Raw genomic sequence first — 13192 nt, forward strand, 5'->3', positions numbered from 1 at the left:
ACAGATTGACCTGGACCACCTGCCATATCAACAGGAAATTGCATCAGAGATGTTAGGAAACCCATCTGTGTGAACTTGCCTGCCACCCGCTCTGTTATCCTTCAGGCAGTAGATGAAAACTGTTCTGTTATTCTAGGCTTAGAGTGGCATAAAATAACTATGCTGTTAATGAATTGTATAAGCTACTATTTAGGTTGATGCGGTTTGGAGCTTGGTTTATTTTGTACTTGTGCTGTACTTGTGTTAGTCTTATGTAAAAGTTTCTTGGAGACTGCTGATTGTATGGTGGAATATGAATCTTTTTTTTGAAAAAATTAATTCCCTGTGCATTTTGCCATTCTTAGAGCCTCCTAAGAAAAGTAGTAGGACTGCCTTTGGTATTGCGTTCTAGGACCATTGGAAATGTTCCTGGACTTAAAGCCAAAGCAACTTAATGTGCTAGTGAGAAACTATATATCACAAATATTGAGGATTTTAAAATTTAAAAAGTGAGGCTAAGCTTCATTTGCAGGCTGGTTACAATTGTGAGGCATTCTACATCCAGCTTGATGTTTTTTAACTGACAATTGAAATTCTCTCTTTGTCTCTTGGAAAGCCCATTTTAATAAATGGCTGCTGTTATTGCTGACTTGCCAGGTAGGCTGATTTTTTACGCCTTGGGACTACGATCCCAAAAGGTGCTTTTCTTTTGCAGCAACTAAATTGGCTAGAGTAAGAATTTGTAGATGTTGGTATCAATAGTTCAACATTCCAGTTTAGGAGTGTGATCCCAAATATTTCCAAGCAGCATTGAACACTTTGGTTTGCATTTTGAATTTGGGGGCTTTTGAGGATACCATTTATTTTCTTTTCACAAAGACTACTCGCTAGAACAAGACCAGGCTTGCCAAATGAAAGTAAGAACATTTTACGTAAAAGGAAGTGTCCTTGATGGTTGTTTATGCTAGAAGTGATGAGCCTTGTTTTCAGAAAATCCAACTTCCCCAATCCTTTTTTTGTGGTTGAATGACTGTGAGTATTGTGAATGTTTGGCTGCATTCATTGTGTTTCTTAATACAGAGCAAAAGCATTTGGATATTTTCCCCACACTTATTGTGAAAGGCTGCTCAACATTTCCACTGGCTCAGTTATGGAGGTTGTATTCTAACACCGTTCAAATTGGTAGCAAAGACCAGGTTCTTTCCCCATTACATCTTTAAAACTAGAGAGTGTCTGATCTTTGCTACCAGTCTGGGCATGCAAAAATAGGGAAGCTATCTGTATATTTCCTTGCTACTCTAATATACATAAGTTTCTAAACTTATGTCCTTGAGGTTCCTTGGAAAAAAACTGAATTTGGCCCATGAGCAAGGTGAGGTGGTAGAGGGACTCTACCATTTTAGACTGTGGATGGGAGAATTACCTTTGAAACATTCCCATTTTTTTTTAAAAGAGCTCTCTGCAGATAGTTGTTTTTTAAAATCACAGGGAGGTTTCAACCTGTTCCTATTACTAGTTTTACACTTCCAAAGAGTTGAATCTTGCTAAAGTACCAAACCAGGTTTGAAAATGATGTGGTTTGGATCTCCAGGATTTTCTGGTGTAACTTGGGGTTCAAGTTTTTTTCCCCCAGCATTTTAAAAAACTTGCTTTGTATTCCTGCCTTAAAAAATTCAGTTAGGAAATGATTATCCAGTTATAATGGCAGCATGTATGCTGCTTGTTCAGAAGCTAGAGATGAAACCCCCCCCCCCCAAATATTTGGAGCACATTAGCTGCACTGCTAAAATTGATACATACTTTGCAAGTCTATTCTTGTTCTCGTGAGACTTACTGGCAACTTTAGATTTTAGAAGAATGCAGGCCTCCAGAGGTTCCAATAAAAAATACTAGAGGCAGGAAGAATATAATGTTTCCCATGCCGAGGTGTGCCGGGTTCCAGTCAACATGGGGAGGGGGGAGAGATGTGTGTGCATGTGACATCACGTGTGCAGTGTGTGCACGACATCATGTGTGCAGCATTTGTGATGTCAGACGGTGGGAGGAGGCCCGATGGAACCCTGCACGCCTTCTGATGGGCTCAACGGGGCCTGCCAAGGCTGCAGTCAAAGTAGTTTCCCAGGGTGTGGCTGTGATATGCTGATATGCTGACAGTTTCTAGGAGCCACAGATGAGAGTTTAGTGCTGGGTGGGGACTACCCCAGAAGGAGCATGATGTGTTCCTCACCAGAGGTACTACCCTCTCCCCTAACACCCAATACGCTTCTATAAGGACACAGGTGGCGCTGTGGTCTAAACTACTGAGCCTCTTGGGCTTGCCAATCAGAAGCTCAGTGGTTGGAATCTACCTGACAGGGTGAGCTCCCATTGCTCTGTCCCAGCTCCTGCCAACCTAGCAGTTCAAAAGCACACCTGTGCAAGGAGATAAATAGGTACCGCTTCAGCGGGAAGGTAAGCGGGTTTCCGTGCGCTCTGGTTTCCGTCACAGTGTCCCGTTGTGCCAGAAACGGTTAAGTCATCCTGGCAACATGACCCGGAAAGCTGTCTGTGGGCAAACGTTGGCTCCCTCGGTCTGAAAGCGAGATGAGCGCTGCAACCCCATAGTCTCCTTTGACTGGACTTAACCCTTCAGGGGTCCTTTACCCTTTATCTTTACCTTACACTTCTATATAAGGTTATATTCATTCATTCTTAGCTGAAATCATATATGTCTTTTAAAAATCAGTTCATTCGATAGAGTATAATGAATACTATCCATATATGTAAATCAAATAACTCATAGAGGATATTCATCCATTTCTTTAAAATCTAAGAAATCAAGATGGTCTGTTTCTTTGCCAAATCTGGTCACTAATGTTTCTTTCAATTTAAGTCAGTCCAATGTGTTTTAAGTAAGTTCAAAACTCACTCTAAGTAGTCCAAGGTGATGTAATTTCGAACTCTAGCTTGTTCAGTCACAGCCAGTGCATGCCCAAAATGCTTATAAAGTCACTCAAGTTCATTTAGATATGTTTAGTTTAATTGATTCGGTTTGATAGTTCCTGTGTTTAGTGACAATTTTATCGGTGTACACTGTACAGTTTTGGCCTGGGAAAACCAGAAGTTATGCTTGCAAGGAGTAATGTCAAATATGTTTCCCAAATATGCTGTCAAATAGTAATCTTATTTCTATCAAGGTCAAGGCTACTTAAAGAGTTAAATGTCCATATCTACATCACAATCTCAGTTGGTAAGCTTTACTTAATGCTTCCGTTTCAACAGAACTGTAATCCATTGTTTTAGTTAGTCTCCACATCCCTGACAGGTTTTATGTGTTTACTTAAACAGGTTTTAAACTCTCTTCTTTCATGCAGCCAAAGACCTTTCCTTCAGTGTCTCAAATGCTGCTGCAGCAGCAGCCTTTCCTTGCAGCCTCTCTGTTTGCCAAAGCAGCTTGCCAAAGTAGCAAGCCCTTCTAAATGTAGGGCTCTGACAGTGCTGCACCCCAGCAGCTTCCCATACTTTTAAAGGCAGCCCACTAGATCCCAGATCCAGCATGAAGGAGCCCTAGGGTGAAATAACAGCTCCTTCTCCCCTGTGCCAGGGAGAGTTGCATCCTCCTTTCAGAGGCAAAGGAGAGCAGCACAGCTTCCACAAGGGGTTGGGGGATCAATGTTGTTAATGCAGCCTCCTTCCCACTCTCAGGGTCAGCCCACATCCTTCTGGGTCCCTCTCTGGTTTCAAATTTGTGCTGTCAGTAACTTGCTGTACTGTGCTTGCACACACATGATGATGATGATGATGATGACGATGATAAGAATAAGAATAAGAATAAGAATAAGAATATATTAGTTATACCCCGCCCATCTGGCTGGGTTTCCCCAGCCACTCTGGGCGGCTTCCAACGTAATATAAAAATACAATAGTCTATTAAACATTTAAAACTTCCCTAAACGGGGCTGCCTTCAGATGTCTTCTAAAAGTCTGGTAGTTGTTTTTCTCTTTGACATCTGGTGGGAGGGCATTCCACAGGGCGGGTGCCACTACCGAGCAGGCCCTCTGCCTGGTTCCCTGTGTAATATTCCCTTATGAGGGACACAAGAGCCCTTGTAGAGTCCTTTGTAGGTTCTCCATCGGTTGGAGAAAATAACAGAGGCCAACCAGAGAATATTGAGGATTGAGTCCAGTACCAAAGCAAAAAAAGCCCAATTTAAAGGTTTATATAAACATAATCTAGTCCATTGCTGTGTTGTTGTTGTTGTTGTTGTTGTTGTTGTTGTTGTTGTTGTTGTTGTTGTTGTTGTTATTGTTGTTATTAACTGAATTTCTATACCGCCCCATACCCGGAGGTCTCAGGGCGGTTCCCAGAATAAGAAGCATTCATATGGGAGGCCCTTTTCATTTTCAGTTTGAAACTCTAGCCTGCATCAGTTGGGTAATGCAAATCAGCATTTAAAAGTAACTTGAAATACCAAGTTACTGAAGAAGTGTGCACGCACATGAAAGCTCATACCAATAACAAACTTAGTTGCTCTCAAAGGTGCTACTGGAAGGATTTTTTTTATTTTGAAATACCAAGCAACAAAAATACTAGGATAAGCTGTGTAATAATTTGGTTGAAGCAACAGTTATGATAGGGGCGCGGGTGGCGCTGTGGGTAAAACCTCAGCGCCTAGGACTTGCCGATCGCATGGTCGGCAGTTGGAATCCCCGCGGCGGGGTGCGCTCCCGTCATTTGGTCCCAGCGCCTGCCAACCTAGCAGTTCGAAAGCACCCCCGGGTGCAAGTAGATAAATAGGGACCGCTTACCAGCGGGAAGGTAAACAGCGTTCCGTGTGCTGCGCTGGCTCGCCAGATGCAGCTTGTCACACTGGCCACGTGACCCGGAAGTGTCTGCGGAGAGCGCTGGCTCCCGGCCTATAGAGTGAGATGAGCGCACAACCCTAGAGTCTGTCAAGACTGGCCCGTACGGGCAGGGCTACCTTTACCTTTAACAGTTATGATCAAAGGTTGAACCTGTGTGAGACCATAATGGTATGACCATAAAGCAATGAGGAAAGAGTTTGATTCTATTACTATTTTTAAAAACAACATTTCAAAAGCACTTAATTCTACAGTGCTAGTGCAATGCAAGTCGCTCCACATTTTTCAGGAGCAGAGATGTGAATATTCTGCCTGAACTGTATTGAACTGTACTGAAACCATTGTGTTCTCTGAATTACAGTGACCATCTAATGACAAATGAAAGATTGAGAATTGTGAATGGAAGTAAGAGGAAATTGGTGATGAAGTACTGAGAGGATCTTTTTAAGTACCACCAATTTGGGGGTTTGTAACCCACCACTGTTAGGGACGCAGGTGGCGCTGTAGGTTAAACCACAGAGCCTAGGACTTGCTGATCATGAAGGTCGGTGGTTCGAATTCCCGCGACGGGGTGAGCTCCTGTTGCTTGGTCCCTGCTCCTACCAACCTAGCAGTTCGAAAGCACGTCAAAGTGCAAGTAGATAAATAGGTACTGTTCTGGCGGGAAGGTAAACGGCGTTTCCGTGCGCTGCTCTGGTTCGCCAGAAGTGGCTTAGTCATGCTGGCCACATGACCTGGAAGCTGTCTGCGGACAAATGCCAGCTCCCTCGGCCTATAGAGCCGGTCACGACTGGACCTAATGGGGTCCCTTTACCTTTACCTTTAACCCACCACTGTTAGTGTCTTAGCTGCAAGAACTCTCTGACCTAACTTTCTTTCTTTTCCAGTTTATCAGAGAAGATATGAAATATAAAGACGCTTCTAATAAGCACAACCATCTACACCGGGAAGACAAACACATCACCGTTGAAGATCTGTGGAAACGCTGGAAAACATCTGAAGGTAAGATACTGAAAGCTGTACTGGTCCCTTTTCTGCAGTCTTTACTGCTCTCATTAGTGAACACAACAGACCATATTTAATTACTGTCTTGACCTAGGACTGGAAGCTGTGGGGAGAAGGGACCTGCAGGCAAAGGTCATGAGCTCAGTTGTTGGCAGCTTGTCATAGCAGGGTATTCTAGGCAATTTGGAGTCAGCAGGAGGTTGCAGAAAGGTCTGGTTTTGGAGAGGCAAGCCAGAGCTAACAAGGAGCTGAGTCAATGTGGTCTGTGGAGCAATAAAAAACAACAGATAGCATTTATATAGCAGGTTGTAATGTGTAAAGCTCTTTGGGAATCCTTACAACAACTGTGCAAGGTACGACAGTGTTGCTGTTCCCGTATTGCAGACGAAAGGCTAAGTAAAATCTTCGTACATAATGAGATCAAAAACGATGCTAGATTTCAGTCTTGGAATACTTTGGTTCACAGTTCATTCTTAATCATTATGCTATATCAGCTCTCACCAGCAACTCTGCTCTACTGCTTGAAAGGTGGTGGTTGTGGTTTGTTGTGTGCCTGCTTGCAGAAATTCGTGTAAAGATTTAGCACATTGTGTAGTACATTTTGCTGTGTATGGTTTTTGTTGCTTTGTGGTTTTTGTTTTTGTTTTGTAAGGATGGTTTTGCACTATTTTATTTAAGTAGGATTTTGAATCCTTGAACATCAGACCACTCTTATGCTTTTACCAGTTCCCTTAGTTAAGGAAGTTTTTCTTACAGGCAATCCTCATTTTGCACGGGGGTTACATTCCAGACCCCATGTAAAGCATTCTGCCCCTCTCCTGTTTTGCCCCTTTAGTGACGTTTTAGGGTCATTTACAGGTTCGGCGCTGTGTGTGCGCGTGCGATTTTGCGTCAATTGGTCATTCCCTGTATTGCTGTTTGTTTGTTTATATATTTTTATTAAAAATATATATAAATACATGCATTGTCTCTTCTTTCAAGTTGTGTTTTCTAGAGATCACTTTCATTTGTTGTGAAACATTAGTGTTGCATGCAATATTAGGTTGGGAAGAAAAGAGGGGGAAGGGGGAATGGTGAGTGGAGTGGGGTGGGGTAGTAATGCTTCTATTCTTCTTCTGAGTGTATGTGTGGGGTTTTGTGTCAGCGTCACTTGTATGGGTTCTCTTGCTATTTGCTTGTTGTATTTCCTTGGTGGTAAGAGAGGTTGGGGGTGGTCTAGGGAGTGGTTAGCTGTAGTGAGATTTGTTTATGTGTGTACATATTTGGATCAGGTTAGCCAGATTGATTTGTAGCTGTGAACAGATTTTTCTTGTTTTCTTGTTGGACTATGTATGTGATAAAGGTGTCTTCTTCTATTTGTCCCCGTGTCAGTTTCAGTTTATTGGCTGGTTTTTCTATTAAGGCTTTTCTATTGGTCCATGTTTACTCCTGACATGTCTCTCCAATGCCTGGCTATGATGCTTCTGGTTGCTGGGAGTAGGTGGGTTATGCGCTTGTTGTGATGTGAGTGCGCATTATTATCTTGGAAGATGTTCAGTAGGGCCAGTTGTGCGGTGACTTCTAATACTTGCTTAGTTATTTTGCATATTTCTTGTATGGCTGATGTCCAGAAGAGTTGGATTTTGGGACATTCCCACCACATTTGGAGAAATGTGCCTGTGGAGATGCTGCCTCTCCAGCATTTTGGTGAGGCTCCTGGGTGTATCAGTGCTACTTTCCATGATATAAATGAGTTTCGGGGTGAGTTCTTTTCTTTTATCTGAGATGGATTTAAAGGGAAGTTTAGACCACATTCTAGTCCATTGGGTGGGGTTAATCTCATAGCCTATGTCATCCTCCCATTGTATTTTTATTACATCGAGGGGGTTTGTGGGATTTTGGAGCACTATTTTGAATATCGTGGATACTATCCCCTTGCCGTGTTAGGAGGAGCTTTTCGAAGGTTGTCAAGGGCCTAGTTGCTGCTGATGATTTTACTACTGGATTGTTTAAGAAGGCATGTAATTGGTGGTGTGTTAGCCAGGGCATTTGGGTATCCCCTAGTTTGTCTTGTATTTCTTGTGTCGATGTGGGTTTGTTATTTTTGTAAAGGTCTGCTAGGTGGTATAAGCCTTTGGCATGCCAGGTTTTTATCTGGGAGTTTTGTGCTGCATGGTGGAATAATGGGTGGTGAGCCAGGGAAATTAGTGGAGATGGAGTTGGAGACAGTTTACCTGCTTCTTCCTGCCATGCTTTAAGTATGGTTTGTGCAAACCTGTTTAGTGTGGGGATTTTCCTTACGTTGTTTGGGAAGAATGGGTATGCTGTGGTGGAGGTATTTTTGACGATGTCTCTCTCCAAGTGTGCCCAATGTTTTGTCTAGTCTTCTAAAATGTATGGGATTATGTGGTGCACTTGGTTGACAATGTAGTATAGTTCTATATTGGGAATTCCCCACCCTCCAACTGAGAACGGGAGGTGTAGGTATTTGGGGTTTATTCTTGGATTTTTGTGTGATAAACAAGTGTAATTTTTTCTGCCATTTGCGGAGTTGGGTTGGGGGAATCCAGATTGGAAGAGTTTTGAATAGATAGGTTAATTTTGGGAGGGTGAGCATTTTGGTCATAACCATTTTGTCTTAGGCAGGGACGTGGGTGGCGCTGTGGGTTAAACCACAGAGCCTAGGACTTGTCGATCAGAAGGTCAGCGGTTCGAATCCCCGCGACGGGGTGAGCTCCTGTTGCTCGGTCCCTGCTCCTGCCAACCTAGCAGTTCGAAAGCACGTCCAAGTGCAAGTAGATAAATAGGTACTGCTCCGGCAGGAAGGTAAACGGCGTTTCTGTGCGTTGCTCTGGTTCGCCAGAAGCGGCTGAGTCATGCTGGCTACATGACCGGAAGCTGTACGCCGGCTCCATCAGCCAATAAAGTGAGATGAGCGCCGCAACCCCAGAGTTGGTCACGACTGGACCTAATGGTCAGGGGTCCCTTTACCTTTACCTATTTTGTCTTATCTTAGAGGGTGAAGTTGGTGTTGTTCCATTTCCTCAATTCTTCTACCTGAAAGAATGCATTTCCTGACATAAACTTTTTTTGTTTAACAAAACTTTTCTTGCTTGTTTGAATATTTTCCCCCTGAGACTAATCATTAGGTTTTGTCTCACACAAGTCCCCCACTAGATAATCCATGGTAAATTGTAGAAATTATTGTAATTGGTGTACCATGAATATAGTACATCTCTACCACGTTGTAAACAAACAGTTTTATTGCTTATTATTTTATTTTATTTACTTTGGTTTTCTAAATGAGATCTTCTTGTTCCTTGAACATTCCAAAGTCATTTGCAACCAGATGGACTTAATTAACCTCTGGTTTAACTTTCAGGTATTAATCTGCAAACTGGAGCTGTAAACAAGTTCCCCTGGGGTGCTAAAAGCATGTCAGCCTTCTATTATGAATCTAATTGGACAGCTATATTTGCATAAATTCAATATTCTAGTTTGCAAAACAGGTCTGCATTTTGCTTTAGGCCATGCAAAAATAGGATGGTGGAAAAGAAAACATAATTTTTAACTCTCTTGCCCTGTAATGTATGTTTGTCCTTAATGGCAACTTTAATTTGGTATTTTGTTTTAATTAAAATTGTGGCTTGCTTTGCTTTCCCAACCATTTGGTTAACTGCTGCAGGTTAAGCAAGTTATTGGCATGGAATTAAATGGATTTAAGATGCTCGTGTAAAGGATGGTGTCAATAACATCAACTTCCTTGAGCTTGCTTGAAAGGTATTTGTGTGTCAGAGTCACAGGCCATAAATAGTACTGATCATGGCCGATTAAGCACCAAAGTAAGCCCTACCCAGAAATACTTCATCATGAGGTGTCTGATTAGGTTATGCCAAGGCATCAATTTAAGATTCTTTTTTAAAAAATAATGAAATTGTGAGACCATTCCATTGCAGATTGTTCATAAGATGATGATGATTAAAATTTATATACTGCCCTATATCTGTAGGTCTCAGGACAGTTCACAAGATAAAATCAGAATATAAAACCACAAAATACATAATCAAAACAAAAACAACCCATTAACACATTTTGAATTTTTAAAAGGACATAGGATGTCAGTCAACCAAAGACCTGGTTAAAGTTGCCAGTGCAGTTGGACCAGGATCGGTGTAATGTGCTCAGACCGTCTTGCTCCAGTGAGCAACCTGGGCTCTGAATTCTGCACTAGCTGAAGTTTCCAAACCGTTTCAGAGGCAGCCCTACATATAACACATTGCAGTAATCTAACCTTGAGGTTATCAGAGCATAGACAACAGTAGTTAGGCTTATCCTGTCCAGATAGGGGCATAGCTGGGCCACCAGCTGAAGTTGATGGAAGGCGCACTGAGCCACCGAGGCCACCTGAGCCTTGAGTGACACCAAGGATCCAGGAGTACCTCCAAGCTACGAACCTGCTCCTTCAGAGGAAGTATAACCCCATCAAGAGCAGGCGATCTCCCACCCATCCGGTCTAGGGAACCACCCACTAAAAGTCCCTCAGTCTTATCTGGATTGAGTTTCAGTTTGTTGGCTCTCATCCAGGACACTGGTCCAGCACTTCCACTGCCTCACCTGCAGATGTAAAGGAGAAATAGAGCTGGGTATTATCAGCATACTGCTGACAACGTACTCCAAACCACCCAGCAGTTTCATGTAGATGTTGACCAACATAGGGGATAGTATTGAGCCCTGCAGACCCCACATTGAAGGCTTCACGGGGCTGAAAAGCACTCCCCATACAATGCCCTCTGGGAACAACCGTCCAAGTAGGACTGGAACCACCACAAAGCAGTGCCACCCACTCCGAGTTCGGACAGCCCTCCAGAAGGATACCATGGTTGATGGTATCGAAAGCTGTTTATCTTGTTAAAGCATTTAGCTGTTCTGGTCATTCTTCTATAATTACAGCTGTGTTTTATGTGCTATATTTGTGTCCTGTCTTTTGTACAAGAAACATAAAGAAAGGATGATCTCCAGGTGCCCAAGGAAAAAATAAGTTGCCGCAGTGTACAGGTGCCAGGCTGAAATCTATTGTTCAGAAGTGTCCCTGAGGAAGAACATTGTTCAGAATGTGTTGGGCTCAGTTAAAAATGAAAAATTATTGTGCACCTGGATGTACCCCTCCTTCCTTTCCCCTCTTGCTGGCACCTTCCTGATTTTCTTCCCAGCATTTTAGCAGTGCAACAACTCTGAGTTAGGCTGAAGGAGACTTGTCCAATATCTGCTGAGCTATGTAGCAGAATGGTAATTTGAGGTTGCAGTTTTTTCTACAGACTTTACAATGAAAGAGGCTGCCTACACACCATCAAATGAACTAGAAATATAGGGCCAGATTTAACTAACCCATTCTGCTGTGTTTTTACACCCCTTTCATAAATCTATAGCTCCTGATTTTTGACTTTATCACCGAAAGCTCCTTGTACTGAATAAATACGTTTTTTATTGTTAATATCTGTCATTTTTCTCATTTGTATGTTCTGTTTTATTCTTTAATAAAAATAAAATAAAACTATAAAAGGGAACAAAAGAAATACACAGGAAGATTCAATTAACCTGTTCTGTTGGTGGAAGCCAGCGCAAGGTCTCTTGCTAGGGCAATGGTCCTTCCCTCACTCCCCGCCAAGTCCTCTCTGGTGGGTTGGGAGAGCAGCAAGTGGACAAAGGAGAGGGGAGATCAGTTGGACAAGCAAAAATGCTTGAGCTGACAGAACAGTTTTCCTTAGCAATGAATTGATTTCCACCCATAGCTTTGATCGCCACATCTTGCACTGTGTGTTCATAAATTAATGTCCTTCTCCTTTCTTTAAAAAAGGTACATTTTTTTACATGTGCTACTATGTTTCCATTTATACAGGTGCATATGCATAAATCCCTCCCTCTTAATACCCCAAATAATAAACGGTTCAAAAATGCTTTTCGTTTGAAAGTACAGTCATACCTCGGGTTACAGACACTTCGGATTGCGCGATTTCGGGTTGCGCACCGGGCCGAACCCAGAAGTACCGGAACGGGTTACTTCTGGGTTTTGGCGCATGTGCAGAAGCGCTAAATTGTGCATTGCGCATGCACAGAAGCGCCAAATTGCAACCTGCGCTCGTGCGCACACATGGCGCTGCGGGTTGTGAATGCTGCGGGTTGCGAACGTGCTTCCCGCACGGATCACGTTCGCAACCCGAGTGTCCATTGTATTACTGTTGGTGTTTGCATGTCAGAAGTAGGGAACCTTGGGCCAAGGGGCCAAAGGTAACACTCCAACCCTCTATATTTGGCTCTCAGAATTATCCCCAGGTCACTCTTCCATGCCCTCCTTGCGTGCATTTCCCTTGCTGGAATATGCTCCTGAAGTGTGATAATGCTTCTTGCTTGCGTGGGTGGAAGAGGAAGAGATGTGTAGAAATGTCTGGTGTTTTTCATGGCTGGAATGTAGCCTAGTGTACAAACATGAGTCTCATCTGCCTACTTTTGTCTCTGGCCCCACTCAGAAAGCCGCCCAGTAGGGATTCTGGCCCTTTTCACTCAGAAAGGTTCCCCACTCTGGTCATATATCTTGATGCTAACATGTAAAGCTTGTGATAATTCCTGTTGCTGTGTGCGCACATTGGGGAGGGGGGTGGCATTCAGAGTGAATACTCTATAACGCAAAAAGCAGGCTAGGAGCAAATTGCTCAAGTCCAAAGCAGAACAAATTCTAGTGTTTCATCCAGAAGCGAATGAGGACTAACAGCTGAGCCTCTTGGGCTTGCTGTTCAGAAGGTTGGAAAGTACGCCAGTGCAAGTAGATAAATAAGTACCGTTGCGGCGGGAAGGTAAACAGCATTTCCGTGTGCTCTGGTTTCCGTAATGGTGTCCTGTTTCACCAGAAGTGGTCTAGTCATGCTGGCCACATGACCCGGAAAGCTGTCTGTGGACAAACACTGGCTCCCTTGGCCTGAAAGTGAGATGAGCGCTGCTACCCCATAGTGGCCTTTGACTGGACTTAACCCTCCAGGGGTCCTTTACCTTTACCTTTAACAAGTTGTCAGGGTGCCTCAGGTAGTGAGAAAATGCTCTGCTATTGAATGGTTAATCTGCATGACTTGGGAGTTAGCCTTCTGGCACAGTAATTCATTCAGTTGAAATTGCATATGTGCAAAGAACAGCGCTAATAGTGGAGAAACAGACCAACACAAATGTGGCGTGGGCAGCATGCGACCATCTTCAAATAATGTATCTAAGGCTCTGTGCACAGCAGATGTTCTTCCAGCCACTGGGAACAAGTTGCATACCATCTAGAAATGTTATGGTTGCATTGCACATTCTTCATTATTGGCAGCCACGGGTTTTGAATAGCTAGACAGTGGAAATG

The 13192-nt window shown here is 43.2% G+C and overlaps 1 protein-coding gene across 1 annotated transcript in view; it reads left to right on the forward strand.

Moving 5' to 3' along the window:
- Positions 1 to 13192, forward strand: part of STIM2 (stromal interaction molecule 2) — a 71634-nt gene that overhangs the window by 38706 nt on the left and 19736 nt on the right. The window contains exon 3 of the mRNA XM_083630334.1: positions 5709 to 5823. Coding sequence (XP_083486460.1) covers positions 5709 to 5823 — 115 coding nt within the window. The remainder of the gene's footprint in view (positions 1 to 5708; positions 5824 to 13192) is intronic.

This window comes from Podarcis filfolensis, assembly GCF_964270895.1.
Source record: "Podarcis filfolensis genome assembly, chromosome: 9".
In the NCBI taxonomy this organism is placed as follows: Eukaryota; Metazoa; Chordata; class Lepidosauria; order Squamata; family Lacertidae; genus Podarcis; species Podarcis filfolensis.